General features: G+C 41.0%; 1 protein-coding gene across 1 annotated transcript in view; it reads left to right on the plus strand.

The window, feature by feature from the left end:
• The first annotated feature begins 207 nt into the window (after window positions 1-207).
• EVPL (envoplakin) overlaps window positions 208-27,302 on the plus strand; it is a 46,310-nt gene continuing 19,215 nt past the window's right edge. Inside the window, exons 1-10 of the mRNA XM_072990509.2 lie at window positions 208-364; window positions 13,648-13,750; window positions 14,952-15,106; window positions 16,394-16,517; window positions 17,549-17,674; window positions 19,652-19,690; window positions 21,305-21,466; window positions 22,984-23,091; window positions 24,692-24,787; window positions 26,558-26,683. Of these exons, the coding sequence (XP_072846610.2) occupies window positions 291-364; window positions 13,648-13,750; window positions 14,952-15,106; window positions 16,394-16,517; window positions 17,549-17,674; window positions 19,652-19,690; window positions 21,305-21,466; window positions 22,984-23,091; window positions 24,692-24,787; window positions 26,558-26,683 (1,113 nt within the window). The 5' untranslated portion in view covers window positions 208-290. The remainder of the gene's footprint in view (window positions 365-13,647; window positions 13,751-14,951; window positions 15,107-16,393; window positions 16,518-17,548; window positions 17,675-19,651; window positions 19,691-21,304; window positions 21,467-22,983; window positions 23,092-24,691; window positions 24,788-26,557; window positions 26,684-27,302) is intronic.

Below are 27,302 nucleotides of genomic sequence, written 5' to 3' on the forward strand. Positions count from 1 at the left end.
AATGTCTCTGCTTGTACAGAAGCACATTCCTCTGAGTACCAGGGTGGGGTCTCCCTACTCTCCCTCTAGGCCTTTTACTCATTCATAAACTGGTTTTTCTAGTCAGGTTTCATCTCCACTCTTGATCACCTGCGGCTTAGGGAGGAGCCATCCAGATTCTGTTTTTTAACAGTCTGCAGTCCTTCTTCTGTCACTCCATCTCAGCAGACCACGGCAGGCAGAGGCAGCTGAAACCTACCCACCCCTTTCTTCCCGGGCTTTCAAAGCACCAAGAGAGGGGAGCTTCCAAGATGTTCAAAGGGGTGGGCAAAGGCTCGCCGAGCAGGAGCTCCCCAAGCAGAGGGCCCCCAATCAAGCAAACCAAGTAAGTTGTCTTGCAGTCCCTCTTTCTGCAGAACTAGAGGAGGGAGAAGATGCGAGACCTTCATTTCTCAGCAGAACTATAAGCATAAAGGGAGGATTTGAACCAGGGTTGCCTGGTGGAAGAAGCTGAGAAGAGCTAATAAGTGGCTCATGGACTTACAGTCTTAAGGCTGTAACGCTCTGCAGAGGGACTCGACTCCGCTGTATGTCGTTTTGAATAGACACGTAGGAGGACTGCGTTTATAAGGTGCTTGATGAGATGCAGAAGGAATCTATGTGAGCAGTCTTCTGTGTAAAAAGTGTCAGATTATTTAGCATGCCAGAGTACTTTGGATATCTGTACACAGATTGAAAGACAATAAGTCCATAGATGTTGTGACCAGCTGAATGTATGACTTGGGCGTGTATGATTCAGAAATGTGCCTAAAAGCTCAATTCTGATTCTTTTCGTAGCACAAATGTCCCAGAGTCCTTTTTCACAATGAATCTCTCATGGCACTTCCCTCCCTGACATGAAGAGAACATTTTTGAAGCTTTTCCATCTGCATCCGTTGGGATTGCTAACAGGAAGTACATCTTAATGGGACATTCTTGTGATTGTCTCATATAGTGGCAGAATTTAGTGACTTGAGGTATCTTCTGTTAATCCATTGTTAAATACAGAACACACATAGACACCCGACCTTTTTTTACAAGTCTCTAGTCCATTTTGTTAAGAGGTGTTTGAAGAAAATGTATGGAGTCAGAAGGAGTTTAGGTTTGTCAGAGAGCATGAACTTGGCATACTTTTCTCCACATAGTCCATATCAGAGTTTGCACAGCCTGCATTAGAAAAAGTATCAGAGAAATGAAGCCTATCGATGCCAATAGCCCCACCTCTTTTTTTTCTGAATTATTTGGGACATAGGCTAGATGCATTGTGACTGCAGGATTTTTTCCCCAAATGCAGAGTCAGATACACACACATGCCATGGCAGAGCACATGAGGCAGCCAGCTCAGTATCCTACCACTTTCAATTAAGGTGCTCCCTCAGTTCACATTTTCTTTGGAGAAGGCTATGATTCATCCTGCCTGTAGAGCCCATGGGAGGAAATGTTCATGCTAGCGAAACAATTGGCTAGAAAGGAGGAAAGGCAAACAAGTCAACAGAGAGACAACTGGACACTGCACAGGGATGGGCATAGGGCAGCCCAGGGGGACGTATGATCTCCCAGCATGCCAGGGTATCAGGTCTCCATGCCCCGTACAGTGGACCCTTGACTTACAGACGGCTTGACTTACAGACTTTTTGAGTTGCAGACTTCTCTGGCCGCAAAATTTAGGTTTGACTTGCAGACTGAGATTTGACTTACAGTCCAGAAAAAAACCAAAATGGAACAAAAACGGCCTGTTACGGGATTAATCGGTTTTCAGTGCACTGTAGGTCAATGGAGACTTGACTTACAGACTTTTTGACTTGAGATCCGCCTTCCAATACGGATTAAGTTCTCAAGTCAAGACCCCACTGTATCTTAATTTTAAGACAAAGCTCAACATTTTCCTTTCTTCCCTCTAGGGTGTGAGAGGCCATTTTGCCATGTTGCGGGGGGGGGGGGGGGAAACCCTGTCCTCCCAATCCATGTCCCCAATTTTGTATTTTCCAAATGGACACTAGAGGGCAAGAAGGAGCCTGTTCAGCTAAAAGGCATTTTAAAATATCTGGTGAGGGGTAGGTGCGGCACTGGGTGGGTGAGGACCACTCAGATCCAGGGCTGAGCAGGTGTCTAGGCCTTGGGCCAGTGGACCCTGCCCATCCCAGGTATACCAGTTTGAGTGCTGGCTCAGGATATATGCTAGCTCAGTGGTTTAGGTCTCTGGATGCAGAGCCTGAGGTTGGGATGGGCAGGGCCCACTGGCCCAAGGCCTAGACACCCTCCTTTGATTCCCCCACTGTGCCTCCTTGACACGGGCTGGACTTAATGATCCAGTGGGTCCCTTCCAGCTTTGCAGTTTTGAGATGATAATGATGAATCCAAGTTCAAGTCCCCATTCAGGTAATTAATTCACCAAGTGGCTTTAAGCCAGCCTCTCTCTCTCTCTCTCAGTCTAACCTACCTGGCAAAGTGTTGGGACGATAAAGGGAGGGGAAAGAGAGCCATGAATACCACCTTGAATGAGCAGAGAGGTGCCATAATTCAGGAAAAGAAAATAATCTGACCATCTCTATTAATCAAGGATAATCTATGTTTTCTGATTCAAAGTTCAAGTCAATTGCTCTCCCAATTTACTCACTGTTTTTAATGTAGAAGCTTGGTTAAAATGTTGTTACAATACATTGTAGAGTTAGTCAGATCTTCATTTGTCTTCCTAGAGGGAGTCAAAAGAACAGCCTCCCTTTTCCTCAGCCTCACAAAGCGCCCCATCCAACTACATTGGGTACATCTTCTTTCACCCTTCTGTAGCATTAGCCACTGACTCATCTCGGCCCAGGAAATAGCTAAGAGAAGAGCCCTGTGTTAAATCTCCTGTCTGCTAGCCTCCATCCTGGTGAAGATTACTATGGAACATGGAGGGCCTGTTTCTGGGTGGGTGGGCATGGATCTGTTAGCACAGCTAGCCCTACAAAAGGGATTAAGAATAATCTTATAACTTCATTGCGCACTTACGTGAGGATCATATATTGACAATTAATAATTCAAATGACTGAATAATTCAAATAACATGTTTTCCTAGAAGGACCTCCATGCTAGAGGTGTTGGGGGGGGGGGAGATGAATGTCTAGAGTTCTCCCATGAGTAGCCTCAGGAGGGAAGATCTATCTCTTGTTGACTGAGATGAAAAAGCCTTATATGCTTCAGCTACTATTTGATGTGTGCAAGAAGCTGCCTTTACACTACTTGTCAGCCTAGCTCCATACTGTCTATGAATGGGAGATTTCCACTCCACCATAGGTGTTATCTTCTACCTGACTACCTGTAAACAAGACAAGATGGGGACTGAACCTGATATCTTCCTGCGTGCACATGACTTGCACATGACCACTATAGTATGGCCATTCTTCAAGGAAAGCTACGGCAATTTGAATATGCCATGAAGTTATTTCAAAGAGGTTGTCATTAGGGTAGCAGCCTCTGTAACTTATTGTAATTCTGTCTCATTCTATATTAGTTAGAGTTTAATTCTAGTCAATATGTTCCATGGTGTTGCGCTGATCAAAACACGGGCCATTCTTGGCCATCCAGATGTTATTGGACTGCCAATCTCCTCATCCTCTCCCAGTGGCTCTGGCAAGAAAGGGTGATGGGAGTTTTAGTCTAATAACATCTGGATGACCTTTCCCTCTTCCTTAAGAAAAAGCAGTGCTCTTAACATGTGAATCCTGTTATGTAGGCTACAGATTATTTCAGAAAATTCATACCAACCTGATAGACATTGCTAATAACTGCAACTGGTTTTGCTATCAAACCAATTAATTCATTCTAGAACTGCTGCTCATTATTTTAGTTTATTAAGAGCTTAATTTTAGCTGCTAGACTAACTAGATTAGTTAAATCAAAAAAAGAGTCAGTATTTCAAAGACAAGAGAAATGGACAATTTGGATTTTGGACTTTGATAGGAGGTGAAGAATTAAACCAGATGATACTGTTAGCATGTTTTTAAAAGCAAGGCTTCGTTAACAAGTTTTTCTGACCTCTTAGACCTTTTGAATTTCCTTGCTTTGTCTTGTGATTATTCATTGGAAGGTAAACGTGGGTTTGTTTGGCAAGTCTGATTGGCCAGGCATGAAGCTCTGAGAACACTGTTTTGCTGAAAGACCAGCCTGCTATCAGCTTCTAATTTGATTTGAGTGTCTGGCGTAGTTTAATCCTTCTGGTTCAAAAAGTCAAGACAGTCTTTCCACTTCTTGTTGTCTAGCAGAGGCTTTAGAGACAATTCAGTTATCTGTTTTATCATTATCAGATCTTACAATTATCACTTCCACATTCAGGTCATAGTGTGTTCATGGCTTCCAAAGAAGATCTTGCATAGAAAGGTTTTGGGCTTTATCACATATAGAGACTATGCAGTTTTCCTTAAAAAAATAACATTTTTTTCAACACTATGAACAAGTATTATCACATCTGAAGAAAAAAAGTGATTGCACTAATTGGTGGCATCAGTTTGTAATACCTGAAGCTGCTCAAAGGTGGAGATGGGAATAAAAACAGGTCCGGATTCTTGAAAAAATAGTGCATCCATGTCCTGGCATGGGCTGGGCTGATGCTGAGTGATGGTAGTGATGGTTGACTTTATACCACAGATGACAAACCCTCAGTCTATGTCTTGAATCCATTTTGGAAGCGATTCACACATTTGATTCATTATCAAACAGATTAGAGATGTTACTCACGCTCTTTCTAGCTTAGCACAGTTGGAATTCTTGCCTCAGAGAAGAGGTGAGTATTATGAGCCTCCAACACGCTTAGAAACACCACATTTGGACAAACAAGTTCTGAGGTTGCCCATCCTCACTGAGGCATTTTGAGAGGTGCAGCTCAAAAAATGTAACTTTCCAAAGTGCTGGCAGCCGTAGCATATGACAGCCTATAAAGTTCACAACATTTACATTGTGTGACTCTGCTGATTCCTATATCCATTGTTGCTCTACACATTTCGAGAAGCAGGAAACCCACCATGAAAGGACTAGGGCTTCTGTCTGGTAAATAAACAACTTTATTGCTAAAGGAAGAGAACAGGAAGTTAAATTAAATTATTTGTGTTATCTTTGTTACATAAGATTTTGAATCCACAGTTGAACTATTTTCCTTTCCAACACATAAAATGCATCATGGGTGATATGAGAGACAAATTTCTGAGGCAAACAGGAAATTTAATAATTAATATGACACTAGATGAAATGAGCCCTCCTAGTGTAGAGCTCAATTATGAAGTCTTATTGACTTTGTTTTAAAGCCAGACATTTTAAATTAAAATCTTTGCTGGAAAACTACGTAGTAATTAAAAGGAGTGCCAGAAAGGATCCAAGAAATGCAGGAATGTTAGCCATATATCTGTTCCTGCTATTTGGTGCAAAATGTTATTAAAAGATGTGTCAAGGTAGAATCACTACTTCCCTATCCTGGACTAATCAACAGAAGGCATGTTAATAGGGCTAATCAAGAGATATTGGGCAGAATCTTATCAGGTGTACATAAGGTGCTACTGGAGGATGTCTCAGTGCACTTGATTGCACACAGAAATGTACCCCAACATCTCATCAGTTTGCCACAATGAACTGTGGTAAGTTATGCAAACTTCACCAGTAGGAGTCCAGCTATTGCCATATCTGAACTTCCAAGAAGTCAACTTCCTTCCTTCCTTCCTTCCTTCCTTCCTTCCTTCCTTCCTTCCTTCCTTCCTTCCTTCCTTCCCAAAATCAATTGTCAAGGTTCCTTAATAGATTTAGTATTCATGAGATAACAGAATCCTTATATAGATTGCTAATTTTGTAAAGAACAGGAACCAAGGAGAAGTGATTACAGTAACTAGTAGGTTCTCAACATGGAGGAGACTGGTTGAAAATTCATCCCTAGCCTTGTCAGAAAGATATTCCTAAATCAGATAAACCTTTGCTCTGATCCAGAGCTTGGTAAAGTTACCTTTTTAGACTACATCTCCTAGCTTCTCAGTCCAGAAGTGGAGGCAGTGGTTGGGAGTTCAATTCCCCACTGTGCCTCCCTGGCAGGGGCAGGACCTGGTAAACCATAGGGTCCTTTCCAGCTCCACAGTTCCAAGATTATTATTATTATAGATCAGTGGTTCTTAACCTTGGGTTACTCAGGTGTTTTTGAACTGCAATTCCCAGAAACCTCAGCCAGCACAGCTGGTGGTGAAGGCTTCTGGGAGTTGCAGTCCAAAAACACCTGAGTAACCCAAGGTTAAGAACCACTGTTATAGATCATAAAGGGAAGGAGAGCACGAAGAAGGATGTGTGGGAGTACAAAGAAGGCTATTCTGAACTCTGCAAGCAACTTTTGTTGCAAGCCATTGTTTTGTTTTCTGTATTTGTTCACATATTCTTGTTAGGATGTTGACGGATTCAGTCTCTGTGGCTTGAGGATTTATTTCTTCCCAGTGCCTTCTGAGCAGCTTTCCCTTCACGTTCTAGAACTGCAGTTTCTTCATAATAAGATTCTTCACTAAGAGGTACAAGCACTTTGAACTGGGATGACACAAAAAGAGAAAGTGCCAGGCCATTCAATTCCTGACATTCATTTTTGTTTTCTAAAAGTCTGTCATCCTTTTATCTCTTCTGTAGAGGTCTTCAGTATACAGTTTCCACATTCTCTTTATTTTATCTTGGTCGCATAGCGTGCATTTCTGTTGGTCATTCAACATTCCTACTCTAGGCTTAAATTTAATTTTGTTTGCTTGGATCTTCTGGAAGAGATGTCTTGTTTTTCCCCTTTCGTTATTCTCCATTTCTTTGCACTGGTTATTGTAGTTCTCTTTGTCTCTAGGTGAAAGTCACTGAAACACTGCATTCAGGATTCCAACACTATTTCTGTCACCTTTTACTTTTGCTTCTCATCTGTCCTTGATAACTTTAAATGTTTCTTCCATCATCCATCAAGGTTTTTATTTTCCTTTTACTACAGGAATTATATCTTTGCATTCTTCCCTAATAATATCTCTGACTTCAATCCATAGTTCGTCTTGTTTCTGGTCAATTGAGTAATGCAAGTCTGTCACTTAGGTGGATTTTAAATTCATCAGGAATGTTGTTTAAATTATGTTTTGGCACTACAGTTCTTTTAGTGTTCTTTTTCAGCTATACTCTAATGTTGGATATTAACAGTTCATGATCAGTACCATAATCCACTCCTGGTCTTGTTTCGGCAGACAGAGTACAGTTTCTCCATCTCCTGCTTCCAATTATAGTCTATTTAGTTTCTATATTGACCATCTGGTGATGTCCAGACATGCAGCTGTCTGTTCAGTTGCTTGAAGCATGTATTTGCAATAAACAGATTGTTGGTTTTGCAGAACTCTAAGAGTCATTATCCTGCTTCATTTCAGGCCTCTAGGCCAATTTTCCAGCAACATTTCGTTCTGCTTTGTTCCCTGGTTTTGCTTTGTCACCTATGATTATAAACATGTCTTGTTTTGGTGTGTGATCAATTTCTTCTTGCATATTTCAATAAAAGCTTTCAATTTCCTGATCTTCAACATCAGTAATTGGAACATAGACTTGAATTATGGTTATGTTGATCAGTTTTCTATAGAGTTTGATTGATATTATTTGTTCAGATTTTCCATTAAAGCCCTTAATTGTCTGTGCTACATCTTGCCTCAGTATTAGAGCCTCTCCATTTCTTCTGGGTTTGTCATATTCAGTGCAGAACACTTTGTGGATGTCTGTCTGAAAATATCCCATGCGAGTCCATTTTAGTTGACTTGACACCAAGCACTGCAATACTTACACTTTCAATTTATTGCTTTATGGATTCCAATTTACCTTCATTCATAATTCTCACATCCTGTGTTCCACGTGTATGTGTTGTATATCATTGGACTTCCCTTTCACTTCTGTCCGCATCAGCCATTCAGTGTCATCTAACTGCACTTAAAATGTTAATTTTCATCACAGACTATAGTCCAGGTACAGAACACTGTTAACATAGTAATGGAGTACTGTATTGAATTTAATTTATGAAAATCCTGGGCCAAAGCAGGCTTCCTTCTAACCTCTTCATCAGCAAAACGTTAGATGGCATTTGGTCAAATGAAGCAAAAGGTAGAAAATTCTACAAGTTTGTATTTTAAAGGATTCAAACAGAAAGAACTGTAGAATGATGGCTTCCCAATGGTTAAGCCATCCTGGATAACCTACAGGCATGGTTATTAAACCCAGTTAGGCATGCATGGCAGCATCAGTAAATTGCCAAGAAGACAGTCAACAGAGAGGAAACCACAGAATATTTACCTTAAAGAACATATATTACTGGAATTAGGATTTGACAACTGTGGAGAAAAGGGAGACATGGTTTTCAGTGTCATCTTATGTGCAGGTTTCTCACAATGTTACTCTCAATTCTTGTGAGTTTAAGCAAAAGGAATTGGATGAGGAAAAAAAACAAGGAAGGCAGATTTCCGTGAGCCATAACTTGTTCATCCCAGATTATATGTAGTTTTTGGGTTGGTTAGTTTTGCCGATAGGGTGGGTCAAAGTAACAGAGTTATGATCCTCTGCGGTTTCCTGCCATTTGTATCATACCATAAAATGCAAACCTTAAGGATGTCTTTCAGTGGTGGTGACTCTATCATTTCAGTTGACTGAGCTGGAAAAAGAGAAAACAAAAAAGCAAATTCTTTTGTAGGGTTGTCCCAACATGTCTAGGAGGTGGCGTGGTAATGATTCAAGTCCCTTCTGGTTTGGCAGGAAACACCCACTGGAATTCTGGGTGGTATTTGCTGTCAGGGCTCCTCCTCATTCCAGGGAGGGGCAGCCAGTGGGGCATCAGCAAGAGGCAAGCAAACTGTGCAGTTGTCAGAGGAATGACACAACGGGTTTCTGCATTCAGATTGTGAGGTCCAGCAGGTGTTTCCTGCCTTGACCTCTTGGTGAAGGAAGAACCTAACTGCATGACCTGTCCTCTCTCATTAAACATCCCTTTCCAGATTCTGTCCTAATAGAAGAGGAGAACATTTTTCACAGCAACAGTATGTGAATATTTTCAAGATGAGGATGGCAAATATCTGATACGCTCACACAGAGAAGTAGGTAACACCACATTATGTGTTGCTGCAGTGAGCACGCCTATAACCAGGGGCCAGACAAACATAGCCAAAAAGCAGATTTGGACAAAACATGAGGAAAACTGCGCTACCAATAAGAGTTGTTCGATAACAGAAATATTTTTTTCCACTGGTAAATAGTGGACTCTCCTACATTGGTGGTGTTTCATCAGCGGCTAAGTGGCCATCTTTCAAAGATGTTGTAGCTTGATCCTGCACTGTGCATTCAACCTGCACTGAGCAAGCAACTGGACTGCATGGTTTCCATCACCTTCTTCTGTGACTGCATAGTTACTGGGCTGAATAATACTATGAGTGAGGAGGACTTTGGAATTGTTGTAGATCACAAGCTGAGTATGAACCAACAGTGTTATATAGCTTCAAAAAAGGCAAATGCTATTTTAGGCTGAATTAACAGAAATATAGTTTTAAAAATTGTGTGTAATACTAGTTCTCCTCTATTTTGCACTGATTTGGCCTCATCTAGAATACTTCAAGAAGCATTATGCTGTAAATTTGCTGATAAGCAAAATGATCCCAAAAATCCTTTTCAGAACCAGAAATTACAATAATTTTTATGTTTTAAGTTGTTTTTAATGTTTTTAATATATTTCATATATGTCTATAATTTAAAACTGTGCCACACTGTGACACAAATTAAGAAAGAAAATAACAAACAGTGTATTTGTTGCATTGCCAACATTTTTTCTGCAGATGGTGGTGTCTTCCCATATACATTATAGGTAGCACTACCTTTTTGTGCAACGTAGTCAGTGTATCTGCATCACTCTTTGTCCGTGGGAGAAGAGTCATCTATTCCAGCTTTGGTTATTGCTCTGGAAAAGAAGGATTAACCCACAAGAGAGCAGAAGCTGGATTTGAAGGCAGGTGCACCGGAGAGCCCCTTGGAAATCTCTGTGAGGCATCTAGCGTTTCTGAGATCTAATTATTTCTGTCTCTGTTGATTTATGCTAGCAGTAATGACAGGGTGTATCTCAAGACATAAAACTTGCATGAACTCAGTGTCTTGGATGGATGGTATGCAATGCTTGACTGAATGTCTGTCATTTGTCTGCAACAGAGGAGACTGATTTTGAGCCATCATGTCTTTTTGCTTTCTCAAGCTGGGCAGGGCGGGGGGGGGGGGGAGTTCTACGTATTCCTGCATACAGACACTCTTGTCTTGATTAATCTAAAATGAGCTAAATTACCCTGGTTGGGACTTGCAGTCTAACATTTCACAGAAGACACACATGTTTTAAAAGGCAAGCAGACCCATGTCACACAGCCTTGACCAACTGCCAGCTCCAGGGTGAATGTGTTCTATTGTTAGCTGAGTACACTTGTCTTTCAAAGGTATGTTACACCTTGCAACAAATGCCTCCTGCGTACACACTTAAACCATAACACAGTCAGCAACATGGTCTTCAGCCACCTTGATGGTGATATAAACCTGAGCAAATTTACTCTCCAAGGTTCTCCTTTGAAGACTTTGACAACAACAATGCACCACTAGTCAATTCCAACTTACGGCAATCCTCCCAGGGTTTCCCAGTGCCTCCTTCAGGGAAAGTGCAGCTTGCCCAAGGCCACGCAGGGAGCAGAGCACATAACCCCATCAGATGCACACCCTCTGAGTGATCTTGACTGGCTCTACTCCAGGGATACGCAGCGGGGCTTCGAACTCCCAGCCCCTGGCTCTGCGGTCAGGTCCTTCAACCCACTGAGCTACGCCAACTCCCCACAAACCCCTCCCTTGGTGCTTTTGGTATCAAAGCCTTTCCTAATTGGCAAAATTCCCATATGTTCTCCAGAAACTCTTTAAATGTTGCCTAATTTACAACACACAGTCACATTTTGCTGTGTTTTGTCGTTGATAAAGCAATAAAATGTGGGGTTTGCCGGTGAGAACAGGTGGTATCACATGGTGGTTATTAAATAACTTGCCTTCAAAGAACACATTCTACACTGAGCAGTTCCAAACCTTGATTTATGAATTAGCTGGCATGAAAAGGCCTAAGAAATGGCAGAACCTTATCTGGGTATTGACTCCATTTAATTATAAGGCTAGAAAGAAACAACTCCAGGAAGGCAGGTTAGATTTCTGCCAGTAGACCCAGGTACAGATTATTCTCATTTTTCTATTCTGCAGTTTGTCCAATCTAGCAGTTATAAAGTAATTTGCACAATCTGATCTGTGTTTTCTAGAAACTTGTTCTGCTGGCTTCACTGATTTCTCTGAGTTGAAGTTAAATGTTATGGGACCACCAATATGTGTGTCTCACAGGAGTCACATGTAGTACATCATCATAACAGGGACATTCATCTTGTTGCTCCAAATCAGCTGCTGCTTGATGAGAAAGTGAGAATGCTAATATAATGATACAGGAACACCTGTGAAATAACATGGGTTGGTGGTAGCTCAAATGTCTTTCCATGATTTGTAGTGTGGCCAAGGTTTCTGCATTATTTTCTTTTCCTTGTCATAACTGACAGCCATTCTCCTGCACTCGGAGTCTCATCTATCACAGGCATCTGCTTCATTAATGTGCAAAAGATGAGTGCTATAAATCTGTGGTAGCTAATTCAATACCATGGGTAATTGTAAGTCGGGCTAAGGAATCATAAGATTGACACATATTTGCAAGACTAATGAGGCACATAAAGCAAATTCCTACAATTGTCATCTTATAAATAATTAAGAAATAGTTTCTGGGTTTGCTCACCCCAGAAATTCACTATAAACTGAAAATACTGCATTTGTATTCTTTTTATCACACACTGTTAAAACAGGTAATTTAATTTAAACAATGCCACAAAGAATGTTATTTTTTAAAAAATCTGATGCCTTTTCCATAATAATGGGAACAGATAATTTTAAGTAAACTGGAGATTTTGTTGGTCTGTGATTAATACTAATGCCAAGCATTAATATTCTGGGTTAGACAATCTCTTTATTGGATACAAGTAAGACAAGTTTTCAGGTTTCTACAGAACTCTTTATTAGGCAAGGAGAAGCTTCGGCTTCTAGCAGAAAGTCCAAAAATTGGATCAGATGCAATACTTATGGCTCACGCAGCAAGGCTAGGGCACTAGATTGTGTGTGAGGCAGAGGTAACAAAGATGTTGACTCACAAAATACAACAATCTGGCTGCCCATCCACTTCTCCCTGGCTCCCAGCAGACCTGCCAAAGTCCCTGGCCAAGTTCTCAGGTCTCTGTAGGAGGCATACAGCAGAAGCATGTGGAGCTGGCATTAGTCTTTTGACATTAACAAACTTGGAGAATCAATTGAAATATGTATGTTACAATCAAATCAGTAGTCATACCTAGCGGTCAGAAGAGGTGGAGTAATGTCCAGTCCACTTGGCAAGAAAAAAATCAATTATTCTTTCCCGGTATAGAATTCTAGGAAAAATCAGAATGATCTCTGAATTTAGTATAAAACAAACACAGAAAATGTATTCGCGAAGGCTTTCACGGCCGGGATCTAATGGTTGTTGTGGGTTTTTCGGGCTCTTTGGCCGTGTTCTGAAGGTTGTTCTTCCTAATGTTTCACCAGTCTCTGTGGCCGGCATCTTCAGAGGACAGCACCAGAGCACAGAGCGCTGTCCTCTGAAGATGCCAGCCGCAGAGACTGGCGAAACATTAGGAAGAACAACCTTCAGAACACAGCCAAAGAATCTGAAAAACCCACAACAACCAAATACAGAAAAAACCTTTGCTAATATTAGGGAAGCCTCCTCTTATATTGCCAACCATGTGGATCAGGCAGTATGTATCTGTGACATTACAGTTGGTTGCATTATTCTTTTGCTACACACAACTTTCCTCTGTTTACACAATAAGAAGTGGGGAAAGTTTCATTATCTTCCCTTCCAAAAGAAAGAAAGAAAGAAAAAGAAGAAAAAGAAGGAGCCTTCTTGGCATCCACCTCAATATTCCCATTTAACTCCTCAATCCCCCTACCCCCCAAGTCAACAATTGGCAAAATGTCCAACTGCAGGACAGGTAGAGCTATCGCTGTAGTTATTACAACAGGAGTGTTTTTTTTAAAGACATCCGTCTCATTGAAAAACTTTTTTTGGATCAGTGCAGCCACAAAAATAAGCATTCTTGTTCATATCAGACCCAAGTCTACTTTCATATTGACCATTATAGTTCTGCTACTGAATATGCAGCACCTTAGGACCAAATTATATGGTTACGGATATCACATCATTTTAGCTGGAGTCACATTCAAATTCCTGAGATGCGATTCCAGCAAAACTTCATGTCTGAAAAAAAAAAATCAGACTTGCAAACAAAGCCCATACTGTATTTATATCCGAATTTGTAGTCTGAAAAGCTCTTGTTGTGGCAATGAGGCCTTCAGCAGTTAAGGAATTTCTTTCCATCCAGGTTGGGCTCCCCGGCTGTCATGTACCCAGGAAAATAATGGTTAATCTGCTCCTGACTTAAAGAAAAATTTCCAAGCACATGGTTTGTTCCTTTATCCCACCTGATTTTGCTTTGTTACCCTCAGATCCTCAAGTGGCAATGACCTGGCTGTGCTCATCTCACGGATGCAACAAAGCGCTGACCAAGTGGAAAAGAACATCCTTGAAACACAGACCAAACTTAAGCAGGTAACTCTGGGAAGTTGACTGAGGGACTACTGTGCAGTGGAGGTGAAGGGAATATAGGGGAAAGCTCCAACCAGAACATTTAAGAACCCAACTGCTTGAACTGTGCAGACAGCTAGCTAGCTCTGGACTGGATTGGGGTGAGTGAAATGAATTTCTCCTGTCTTTGGATGGGAAAGGTATCTGAGAATCCAAAGTTCCAAAGTAGATTATAAAATTAAAATGCTGAATTTGACAAGACACTTCCATTATTTGCAACCATCAAACCTTCACTTTCAAATCTCTTGTGTTATAATACAGTTCCATCCAGCTCTTGTTTCTGCATGTTGGCTTTATAGACATTGCTGTTTCCGGGTCTTACATAGTTTCTCTGAGGTATCTGCCCTCCCATCCTCACATTCCAGTAGGGCTCCTGCTGATTTTTTTTTTCTGGCATTACGTCTATGCTTTTAATTAACTATGTTGTACCACTAACAGAGATTGAGCAGAGAAATCTTTTCTTGCATGCAGGTACGCTAATAAGAAGCATTTTGTTTCCTGGGTTTCTTCCTTTCACACAGGAAAGGAGTCTTGCCAAGAATAATATCGAAGGCTCTAGATTTGGAACTAGAGTGCATCACATAAACTATTCAAACCCTTCTTCATTTGCTGTGAAATAGAGGAATCAGGAAACAGTGTCTATTTGCGGGGAAAAATTTGCTTGTTGAGGTATGCCTCAATGCCCACCTCTCTTGCCTGCTAACCCAGCCTCACCTAAGATGGAAGCCACTCTCCCTGTTCCACTGTGTCAGAAACAGCACGAAGAATGAGGGAGTGGTGAAGTGATCTGACTGTCCAAGACTGTTCTTGGGCTTCTTGGGTTCTGCTGGAAAATTAGAACATAAGACGAGCAAGTTTGCTGCATCAGGACAAAGGCACATCTGGTCCAGCGTTCTGTCTTCCACCTAGCGTGTTTGGCAAGCTTTATCTGTTGTTTATCTCAATCATGATAAACCCATACTTCTTGAATTTGTGTCAGCCTTTTTTTAAAAAAAGATACCTTTCCCCCCCAATGCAATGGAAGTATTCTCCTTGTATTTGTGGAATGGATGTAGAGCAGGTACCAAGAATCACACACTTATGCTTAAACAAAGCATTGGCTTTCTGGGTTTAAAACCACACCCAGCCTTCTCTGATGGGAACATTTACCTTCTTCTGGTTGCAGGATACCAATAACCACCAGCAAAGCAAGACTTTTGAGTTCCAGCAGCAGAATGCCAAAAACCTGAAGGAGTCCGAGACCTTGTTGAAAGATCTTTTCCTAGATGTGGACAAAGTCAAGCGACTTAAGCACCCTCAGGCCTTAGAAATAGAAAAAGAGTGAGTAGTGGGTAGAAATATCCTGATATGTATTAATTTAAGTACACAGAGGCATGTTTGAGTGATTTACAAGAACAGGTGATGCACTTCAAATTTGGTTTACACTCTATAGCTCATTAAGTGGCCTTTGATAGATCTTAGAATCATAGAATAATGGAGTCGGAAGGGATCTGTAAAGCCACTGAGTCCACCCCCCTGCCCAATCCAAGTGAAAGTATGTCTGACAGATAGCTGTCTAACTTTCTCTTGACTGCCTCCAGTGTTGGACAGCTCACCATGTCCGGAGGTAATTGGTTCCATTGTCATACTGCTCTAACAGTTAGGATTCATATTCTCGCACCAACTTCGGGGTATCTGCCCCAAAATGTGTAACAATATATCTGTGAAGATTCTCAGTCATCCAGGTGAGGTTATCTGGAAGCTGAATCATGGCAACCGGATTTCTTTCTTACTAGGTTGAAATGTTTCGCTTCTCATCCAAGTAGCTTCTTCAGTCTGAGGAGAGTTGATAGGATATATCAGGGGTCTCCTACCAACTCTCCTCATACTGAAAAAGCTACTTGGATGAGCAGCAAAACATTTCAACCTAAGAAGAAAGAAGTCCAGTTGCCATGACTCAACTTCCAGATAACCTCACCTGAATGACTGAGAATCTTCACATATATAACATCCTAACTGTTATATATATAAGACACTGGCCTCTTTTAGGTCTCCTCCAAAGAACTGGATGCCTTGAGAAAAGAAGTCGAGAATATATGATAGCATTCTTGAAAGACTTGAAAGGTTGTCATACAGAGGAGGGACAAAATCTGTCCTCAATCATCCCAAAGTGCAGGACATGAAAGAATGGGCTCAAGTTATAGGAAACCAGATTTTGGTTGAATTTCAGGAAAAACTGGTTTCCTATAACTTGAGCCCATTCTTTCATGTCCTGCACTTTGGGATGATTGAGGACAGACAACCTTTGAGGTATGACAACCTTTCAAGTCTTTCAAGAATGCTGTCATATATTCTCGACTTCTTCTCTCAAGGCATCCAGTTCTTTGGAGGAGACCTAAAAGAGGCCAGTGTCTTGTGTAGACAGTCCCACCAATGTAGTAAAGTGGTATTGCATGCCTTGCGCAAGCATTGCCAATGTGCAAGCAGAGGATGGTTGCGCTCATGGAGGTCACTACCTGCACAACAGCAACACTTGCACGCCTGGCATAATCCCAAATTACTATACTGCTCCACAGAAGCTCCATGAGACAACAGCCACTGATTTCTTCTTTCTTCTGTCCTGCAAAGCATCAAGCAGCTCCATGACCGGGTGACACACCAATGTGCTGAATATCGGGATCTCTATGAAAAATTTACACTACCTGAAACTGGACCCAAAGTGGACTGGGCAAAAATACTTGAACAAAAGCAGGTAAAGGGAAGACATTTGGCTTGGGCAGTTTGCCAAGCGTGGCGTTCTAGTGCTGGAGCCACAACTGGTTCTGTGAATGTCTGTCTCCTTTCTGTCTCCTTTAAGGCTAACTGCTGTATTTTAATGCGAGCTTTCGTGGGCAAGTCCACTTCCTTGCACTTGTCCATAAATGTTCACATTAAAGTTAGTCACTTAGTCTTTAAAGTGCCACAGCATTTTCGTCTTCTTTCTTTTTCTGTTTCTTTTGTCTTTGCCTGATATACTAGGGCAGACTAACACAGCTGCCTCTTCTAAATCTGTCTCCTGTGTTGCCCACATCCTTTATAGTTTCGGTGGTCCTCAGTGGAGCCATAAATAGCAGTTTTTGGTATTTGAAGCTTTGTTGCCCTATTAAGTAAGTCGGCGTAGTGTAGCAGACCGAGCGTCATATTAAAATCCCTGTCAGACATGGAAACTAAGGTGGGGGTGGAAGGCTGACGCTGGTAAATCCACTCATTAAATATCTCACATATGAGGGCCAACCTTAAGTTGGACTCAGTTTGATGATGCATAACACATCCATATATAAAACATATAAGATAAGAGTACACAGGGAGAGGGTGGTGAAAAATGGGAAAGAATGTCTGTGTAGAAGAGCACAGTGTCCATATTGGTGCTGTTCTATGCTTTGCCTTGTTGTGTTTCCTTCTGCCTGGGGAAGAGTGTCTAGAGACACCTGGTTCACTTGGAGCAAACGGGTGGGCACTCTTCCAGCAGCAGGCCTTTTGCCCTCTCTCCATTTTGGCCTGCTGGGTCAAAGCCTTGGTCCCACTGACCTACTTATGGTCCTGGTGCTCAGTGACCTCCAGTGTCTGACATCAGAAAGGCAATGGGGGTGGATGCCCAGTGCTGACAGGTCACTCCTTCGAGCAGTAGGCATGCCCATGCAGTTCCCATAGCAGGAGATTAGAGGAGCAGACTGGCTTTCCTTGCCAGTACTGGACATCCGTGAAAATACATAACTGAATGGTTTACTCCTGGGTTTGCTGCAGAAAGAAGTTGATACAGGAAAGTATGGACCTACTCTTCCAGAGCTGGAGAAACAAATAGCAGAGCACAATATTCTCCAGAAGGAAATAGAAGCATATGGCCTTCAGATCAAGAATCTCCATAGTCCGGTAAGGTGGCCTTTCCCTGCCTTTGTTTTCCATTCCAGAAGTGCACTAACATGCTTTCATTGTTCTATGTTGTTGGACAGTAATAAGTGAAGAACTTGCTAAGATGTTGGCATCAGAGTAAGTTTTCTTTTAGAACAATGACAGTGTATTAAGTCAGACTTGTTCTTATAATTGTTTGTCCAGATTATGACTCCTTACCACACCCTGGATCTAGACTGAGTCATGTATATTAAGGTATTCACAAGACCAGTTAAATTCACATTGTCCTTCAAACGATGAATAATAATTATATTATGAACATCTGAGTAGAATCCACACCATTCTGGCTTCTTTTAAGTATCACTTTTGGTCCTGAGCACTCCTCTTCAGGGGAATATATGGTCTGACATTCAAAAAGGATATATGAACCTTCTGAGAGGAAGAAGAGCAATATCTGAAAGTGCAGAAAATGAAAGGCAAGCCTGTACCTGGGAATATGACCATTGGCGATGAGGGCCATTAGAGACAAGGAGCTTTTTGCCCCCAGCTTGTAGCTAGACACAAAATATGCTGTTGGAAAAAAATCTCTGCAATTGGTTACTAATTAATGTGCACCTGGAGAAACACACAGAGAAAAAAGACAGGTTGTGTTTATCTGTTTATTAAGAATTTAAACAACAGGCAATTTCAAGTAACATAATTTGTATAAGAATTAGAAAGAACTCCACGCTTAAATCAGACTGCCCAAAAGATGTGACAAGACCTTCTTTTTGGCCCTGACCTCCTCTTCTTCACTCAGTACTGAAGGTCTTCAGGCCCTGTTGACTGCAGTGCAACAGATGCTAAAGCAACCCCACAGCCTGAAGAGTTGTGTCTGGCTTTTCAGGGAGCAGGGAGGTCCAGCAGGGCATTTGTGCAGTTAGAGAAATCTGTTTTTAAAAACCCTGAATGACTCAAGGGTGAAATAGAAGTAAAGACTCTGTTATTATACGTGAAGGCTATCCAAGGCTCCAGGGTAAGCAGGGAGCTCCTTAGAACAAAGAAACAGCCCCTTCTCTTCTTGGTTATGAAACGTTCTTGAGATCAACAGCCTAGATATATATATATATTTTAAATGGTAGTTCCCATTTGAGTAGACCCATAGTAAGGTTGACAGCTTAGCCTAAAGTCTACAAGTAGATGGTTAGGGTTAGGGTAAAATCACTCTTTGCCCAAAAATGTTCATACTTGAAACTTCTGGAAGTCCTGGAGAGTTACTAGTGAGTGGTTCATTAACACCTCCAGGGCCAGCAACCACTTCATTTTTAGTGTCATCTCCATCACTGTCTCATTATGTGATTATGGGCCATGTCTTTTATTTATTTTTGCACCTCAGTTACCCTAGCAGTGAACTGCAGGGTAATAACAGTCCACAGAAACAGACTGAGTCATAATGAGTCATGTAAATTGCTAACTTGATTAACGTTGACTAATTGGTGACTAAAAACAAAACAGAGACTTATTCATCTCAATAATAGGATTCCCTTTCTGCTTTTCTTTGAATTTATACATAAATTAACATGAAACTATCAAGCAAATCAAATATCCCCACTCATAAATATTTGCTGTTCATGGTCTCACCATCCTAAGGGCACATCTTTGAATATCATTGACATTTAGACTGTGAACACACTGAATTAATGCCCGTAGAATTTTACTACTGAATGAACTGATGATAATGAGAAGACTACAGTTTGCTCAAGCAAAAAAAAAAATTCAAAAATTAGAAGACCTTACCAAATCAAAACTTAAAAAATATATCCTGATATATTTTTTTACAATTAGCCTGTAACTACTGCCTGAAGAAAGACAAAGTCTCCTTTTGGTTTTGGTTTGGTTTGGGATTTGTAGCACATTCTGCACAATCTGTGAAAATTACTGTATTTTTTAATATATAATCCATTTTTTTGTCTTTTTCTGTACTGTGCTCTCTCTCCGTCTGTCTATCCAAACAAAAAGGAAGCAGCAGATTTAAAGAACCAATACAAGAGTTTGCTGGTAAGAATCTTTTTCTGAATAATACTACTTTAGTTTGAAGGGCGGGAAAATTGAGTGTTTTATTTTATTCATATGTTTGTTAGATTCAGACAGGATGTTGATGGATGGGAAAGCGGTGTAAGCATTGTGTTCCAGCCCAGATTTGTAGATAATTAAAGCCTTAAGGTTTAGGAACTGATTAGAAGGGTGAGAAAACCCCTTGAGTAGTTATTATTGCTTCCCTTTGTCCAATATACTCCAGAGGTCTGAGCCTGGGGTGAGGATCACTTCACTCAGCCTAATTGGCTAGTTGAGTGCAAATACACCTTGGTCTCTCAGCTCCATCATATCAGACTATGGACATCCCTGAATTCAAGTCCTGTGTGTTGAACCAGAATAGACATGGAGTATTTACAGATGATGGGCTCCTTCCATTCTCCAGCCATTGTTGTGCCATTTAAAATCCAATGCAATCTTACAGTTGAAACTCCACACCATTTTGATTAGTTCGTTGTGCTTTCTCTGTACTACTGATGAGTTGTTGCCCTCTGGTGCTGTTCCCCCTTGCTGTTGTCCCCTCATTCACTCCCCAGGTATCTCCCCAGGTACATATGGAGGCATATCTGTGAATGTGTACTGGATAGCTTCCTTTGTTGCTTAAGTGAACTTCCCTTTCTAAATTTCTTCTTTATCCATCCAGTCTCACCTAGTCAATTTCCTCAGTGCTGTTTGCCCCCTAGTTAACTCTAGTGTTGGTAGAATACCTTGTTGCTCCCCTCTAAGAATGCGTAGTCCCATTCCCCTACCCCTGTTTCATTTTGTTATACTACAGTTGTGCATTTGCTCAGTCATTTTTTCTTTCGTTTATTTATTTATCTTCCATTCTACCCAAATCTTCCTTTCTAAGGGGACCTCAATTGGATCCTATCCCACTTTCCACTGTCCCAGTTTCTGATTTTCCATTCCCTTCAACATTTCAGATTTTTATTTTCAAGATCAGGTCTCTCTGTGCACATTTCCATTTGCCTTGAGGGGGTAAAAAAAAATCAAGATTTCAGAGAGGAATAAGGGATGTGCCATATTCTGCATTGTGTAGCAGTTATAGTGTTGGGCCAGGGCGTGAGAAACCTGGCATCTAATCCCTACTCAGACATTAAACATGGTGTTCCAAAAACATGGGTGGCTTTGGAACAGCCACTCTTTCTTACCCTAGCCTCCAATTCAGGATTGTTGTGAGAATAAAGTGAAGAGGGAAAAGGTTCTGCCTTGTTAGCTGTGTGGATCAGTAAAATTAAAATTATTATTAGGTTTACATGAATTACAGGCAGAAAAAGGGAAGGAATTGAACACTTACCAGTGTTCTGGGACTGGATGAAAAAGACACAAGTTCTTACATCTCTCTCTCTCTCTCTCTCTCTCTCTCTCTCTCACACACACACACACACACACACATACAGACTCCACACACATTCAGTGGCAACTTCGGCCTGCATTTTAACTACCTCATGGGGTTATTGTGACATTAAATTAGCTACGAGTTTAATTACTACATGCACTGAAAAAGGCTACATAACTTATAGCTTAACAATAGTTGTAGCCTGAGCACTGAAGTGTTCTTTCTCTCTCAAACCTTAGAAAGCCTCCATGTGGCGAGGCCAGAGCTTGGGCAGCCTCTACACACATCTCCATGGTTGCACTAAGGAGCTTGGTTACCTCACAGACCAGCAGAATAAGATCTTGAAGCAGGATTGGAGTGACCAAATGATCGATCCCCAGTTGGTACGCCGTGAATATGAAGTAAGTAGCGATACCATCACACCTGGTGAGGGTGAATCAGAGATGTGGTATCCCTTTACAGTGGACCCTCTACTTACGGAATTAATCCGTATTGGAACGGTGGCTGCAGGTCGAAAATTCTGTAGGTCGAGTCTCCATTGACCTACAATGTATTGAAAACCTATTAATCCCATAACCAGCAGTTTTTGTTTCATTTTTGTTCCATTTTAGTTTTTTTCTGGTCTGTAAATCGATTCTCTGGCTGCAAGTTGAACCTAAATTTTGCAGCCAGAGAAGTCTGTAACTCGATAAGTCTGTAAGTCAAGCCCTCTGTAAGTCGAGGGTCCACTGTATGTAAGACTTCAATGAAGCAACTGAGTTACCTTCCATTTCTTAAGGCGTCTTTGAATTGCTAATTGTACCTATCCTTTAAGGAGCAGTCTTGAGACAGACCTAAAGAGATCTTTAGACCTTTTGTGGCTGCTGCTGTTCTTGATTTCACTCATGAGAATTTCATTCATCACTGAGAATATACTTGGAGAGAGAAGAATGATGATGTGATGCATACGCCGGTGTCAACAGGCATGAGCTGTCAACCATCTATTCATTGCTTTCTTAGAAAATCTGGGAAAGTCTTTGAAAAGACGGCCTTGAATCACCAAACCTCCTAAGAAATGACTGAGACATTGCCATGGTGTTGGACTAGCCGTCTTTATTTCTGTCCAGATTCTCAGTGGTCGTACTTCAGATGCACACAATGGCTGAAATCTGATTGGGAACCTCAAGATGAGGGTGGACAGGTGGGGGAGCCTTTATTAGCCAAAAATCATCACCTTTGATCCTGTTGATTGGATCAGGATTGCCACTGGCAATCTGGTGATGATTTTTGACTAATGAGGGCTTACCTCCCTCCCCCTCCCCAACATCCTGAAGCTCCCAAAGGTTTCCTCAGGGGCAGAAGGAAAGTGTCAGGGAGCACTGGAACCTGAAGGGAGGATAGGAAGCTTTCAGTTAAATTGAATTGATGACATAATCCTAATTGCACAGTGTAAAGGTTTTCAGCCAATATCAAAAACTAGAAGTAAACAGAACATTTAAAGATGCCTGTCTACAACTGTCTCCACTGCTTTGGATGGTCCACCCAACATCCACTTCAAACTGGCTCACAAAGAGGAATCCAGATGGGGATTTGTTAATTGTGACAGTTTGGCACTGCGGCTTTACATTATCCCACCGGCACAACTACACAAGAGGATTTTGGCCATTCAGTAGTTGCACTAGGGGGAAGTGATGGTGCAAATGAGCTTTTGCTCTTCTTCTGAGCTGTGGCTACGTGAAAACAATTTACTTAAGTACACCTACACAAATACACACACTTGTTATGCTTGCATTTTCAGGTGAAAACCTGAGAAGCTATTTTCTCTGCTACAGTGACTTCAGTAACAGAATAGGCTGACCAACTTCAGATTGGTGGTTTCCCCTATCGTGGCTCCAAGGATCTTTTAGCATGTTAAGTGTTTATATTCTTTCTCCTGCAGGAGTTCAAGAATAACGAGCTCCTTAACCAGGAAGAATATGTGAATACACTCCAGGATGATGGCGAGAGGATGATTGAACTGAAGCATCCAGCAGTGACCCCAATCCAGGTCTGTGTAGAATTTTGGAATTTATGTCTGTGCCCAACTCACCAATGCTTATCATTTATTTATCAGAAGCATGTTTTACCCAAGCTCTTGAGCTGAAAAAGCCCTCCAGAATGGTTTTCAAAACATCAGTAATAATCAAGTTCCAGCCCTCAGGTTTATAATCTGAAAGAGCTCGCACAAAAGGAAAGGGAAACAGGATTGAGAAGGGGACAAAAACTCCAAAACTCACAAAATTGGCCAGTTGCAACAGAAAAAGTTCAAAGAAGGGCAAGAACCAAATTTTGATCTCTTAGCTAAAGTGACTGTTTCCTTCAAACTTTTTCACTCCCTGTAAGACACAGGATTTTGTTGTACTATTTGAACCAGCCTAGCATCCTGTGTTTCATGGGGCACGATTAGGCATCCTTCAGTCTGGAGAGACTATGGTAAGGTGCTCTGTATGGAGGACTTGGAACAGCATCTAGTGTGGCTGAGAAGGCCAATTTGAGAGAGATAATCCCTTCCACAGGGATTGAAGACAAATCCAATCTATCCCCTGTCCAGCTCTCTGATTTTGCTGGTTTTGGGACTGCCTCTTTGCCTTGGCCTGCTGAACAAGTGTCTCTTCAAAATGCACCGCCTGCCTCCAGGCTGAACGCTCAGATGTCAAGATTTCCCATCTGTTGAGGTCCATTCCTAAGGACTTCAGATCCTGCTTCCAGATATCTGCTGTACAAAAGTAGTTTAATAGTTATGCTCCTATTTCCAAAGATCCATGTGAACTGTAGGCTGGGGAAATGGGATGATGTAGGATTTTGAAACTTCAGGGTTCCTTGTTGTTTTCAAGCTCTGATAAGCTGTTATTCTGAATGTCACCTAGCATTTTCTTATATCCCAGAACAAGGATAGGGGAGGCCAGCATTAGCTTGGCTGGAACCTGTTCAGCCAATTCCATCAGAATCTGGTGACAGCAGTGAAAGGGGGTGGAATTTTGGATATAAATCTGATTAATTTTATTAAAATTTCCCAATAGCCCCTTTATGTTTGAGACACGGGCTCAGAGTTTTGATTCATGGAAGTGCAAACAGAAGAAATACCCTAGAAATGTTCAGTTGTGAAAAGAAATAGGACTAGTTAAGAAAGTGCCTTGTCAGGAGAATAAGTTTTATGTTGTTATAATGAAGTCTGGGACTCTTTGCTCAGATGAAATATGATCATATATAACTTTCTTGAATCCAACAGCATAATTTCCCCTGAAGGAGAAATATTTTGCAATCTGAAAAGCACTGGTATTTTGGCAATGAGGTGTTATTTGAGAATAAAATACAGGACAAATGTATTCTGAATGTTCTAATCTAAAAATTGTTTTAGGGCATATTTTTTAATTCAATTGTCAGGGAAGTTCATCTATTCACTTGCTGTAAAACAAAAACATCAATTTTTGCTCACCTGTCACAGAAGGCATACTATATCTGATGCAGTTTCCTTTGTTGTCTAGATTTAGTAGCTAGTAATCTGGGGACTGGTGTTAACCATCCGGGAAATAACAGAGAAGGAACTGGACAAAGTCCAGAGAGAGAAAGACAGAGAGAAATGATAACTCTTGATTTTTTCTCTGCAGGCTCATCAGGACGCCCTGAAGAATGAGTGGCAGAATTTTCTCAATTTGTGTATCTGTCAGGAGAACCATCTGAAGAATATAGAGAACTACATAAAGGTAAATCATATTGACACAGAAAGGATTATTCTAGAGTGAGAAATATGAAGACTCTTTCCCTTTTGAAAACATTGATGTTTTAGCCAGTCTGATCATTGGTAAGAAGGACTGCTTAAAACGTGAAGGAGATATTCAAAAGGGCAAGACAAAATATGCATGAAACTTACTAGCTGGAAAGTTTGCCTTCTACACTACAGCTTCATTTCCTCCCGCACTCCTTCAGTGCATCTCACTGCATCCAGTACTTGCAGTATCTGTTCTTGTCTACAGCTTGAAGAAATATTGCCGTACATCTTCTAGAGAATGACAAAAACCATGACCAAAAAATATACATAAACATTTGATAAAGGGGAGAGAAAATGAAGGATAAACATTTTGATGTAATCAAAACATCAGTTTCAGTTTTAGAAGAGGTAACCATGTTAGTCTGTCAGACAAAAACAAAACAAAAGTGAAAAAAATTAAGAAGACAAAAGAGTATTTCCCCTTAAAGACTAACTGTTATAGTTTAATGTGAGCTTGTTTTTGCCTGTCATACATCAGTTTCTCTCACACTCAGACTGAAGGTGAGATATTAAATCAAGATGTCTCATCCTTGTTTTTATCTTTGCTTATGAAATTTTAAGTTCCTTTACTGGTTGTGGGGTTTTTTGGGGTGTTCTTCAGAGTATTGGGGAGATGGACATAGCCTTTCCAATGTATCATAGTATGAAACGTTCAGCCCAGTATCTCATTGATTCCTGCTGAGGAGAAAACTCCACTAGCGTATTAATGTGGAATCATGCCACAAGTTTCATAGCTGTTGTGCATCCAGTGACTGCCAAAAAGAAAACATGCCTTCTGTTTGCTCAGCAGCAACACTTGTACAAACAGCATGATCCCCCATTATTAAGCTGGCAAGCATTTCCACTTAATAGAATACTAGCCACAGAGTTTGGAAGTCCTTTGTTTTGTTTTTTAAATAATAATTATATATTTTTTGCTTTTGTCCTATCTGTTTTTATATAAACTCCTTAATTTCTTATATTTTCTTGTAGTCTTTTTATTATTCTTGACACTCTTGTTTAATACGTTGAAATAAACAGAATTTTAAAATGTTAAACATTATTGAACATTGTTGTTCCCATTTCTTTCTCTATTTCAAACAAGTAAGAAAGAATTTAAATAGAAGAAAAGCAAAAAGAACATACAAACAACATATTAAAAATAGCAAAAATCTAAAAGTGGAGCATAAAGACTTCAATGGAAGCAAAATAATTAAATCAAATCATTAAAAACACTTGTAAAAATATAAACCCCTTCCCCAGATGCCAACATGACAGTAGAGTAATAACAGGAAGATTTCCCAGAGAGAGCATTCCATAACTGGAGTGCCGCCACAAAGAATAGCCTTTCCCAGTAGCCACCAACTACACCTCAGATGGTAAGGCACTCAAGACAAAAAATACCTTTGTATCAGACAGAGCTTTGGGCACCCAACAGAATGTACAAAGAAGCAACACAAGGGAAAATGATGGAGGTGAATGTAAAGCCCTGAACCTTGAGTTGACTAGATATGATGACTGTACTTCTGATCTCTGAAATAAAGAGCCAAATGTAAAAACATATTCACTATACTGGGTGAGAGACTCCGGGAGTAGCAGTCAAACAGATGTAATGATTTCCAGATTCCGTGCTTGACAGTAATATAACAGAAGTATTGTCTGATCATCATGGTCAAAGAAGTGCCATCTTTGTTTTTGCTTTTTTAAAAATCTTGATCATTTTTAGTTCTATGATGATGCTGATGCTGTGAGCCAGTCGCTTGACAAGCTGAACAATGATCTTGACACAAAGTACAGCAAGTTCAACAGGGACAGCCCAGGCGTGGTGTCTGACCTCATCCTTCAGCTGGAGGTGAGAATCACAAGCGGGGAGGGGGGAGAGAGACTTTAGCTACCTGTAATCTTGTAACTACTAATTAAATAAGTTTCTGGTGACAGCTAAACTCAACAATTTAGTTTGATGATTTTACCTAAGTTCTGTTAGATACAGAGTTAAATCACCTTGACACACACCTTTAACTTGGTGAAGGCAAGGAAGGGGAAAAGTGAAAGGAAGAAGAGTTGCTGGAGAAAAATGTGCCTTGTTCAGCACATTGTGACCAAGTGCTTTCCTGCAAGGTGCCGTTTCCCAAATCAGAAGAAAAGCATTTGCTGTCCTGAAAATTGTGGATTAAGTCAACCTGTGAAGCAACAAAATCATATCTGTAGGGGTCTAAAGAAAATGGAGACGTCTAGAGAGCCCCTTGTCTTTTTCTGAGTTGCAGATTGGACAGAAAGTACTTGCCTCTGTACAAGTTGTACACATAGAAACTCATCCATACCTTCATATATGATTTGGAAGTGTAAATAGCAGGCGTGACTCTTCCTTCTGGCCCTGACACTCTTGGCAACTCTGCAGTTGGTTTCTCCTGCCCCATCGACATTGAATCCAGGATGACACGGGTTATGGGCCATCAGCCCAAGTGTAGTCC

The sequence above is a fragment of the Pogona vitticeps genome, chromosome 2 (assembly GCF_051106095.1).
Source record: "Pogona vitticeps strain Pit_001003342236 chromosome 2, PviZW2.1, whole genome shotgun sequence".
NCBI lineage: Eukaryota > Metazoa > Chordata > Lepidosauria > Squamata > Agamidae > Pogona > Pogona vitticeps.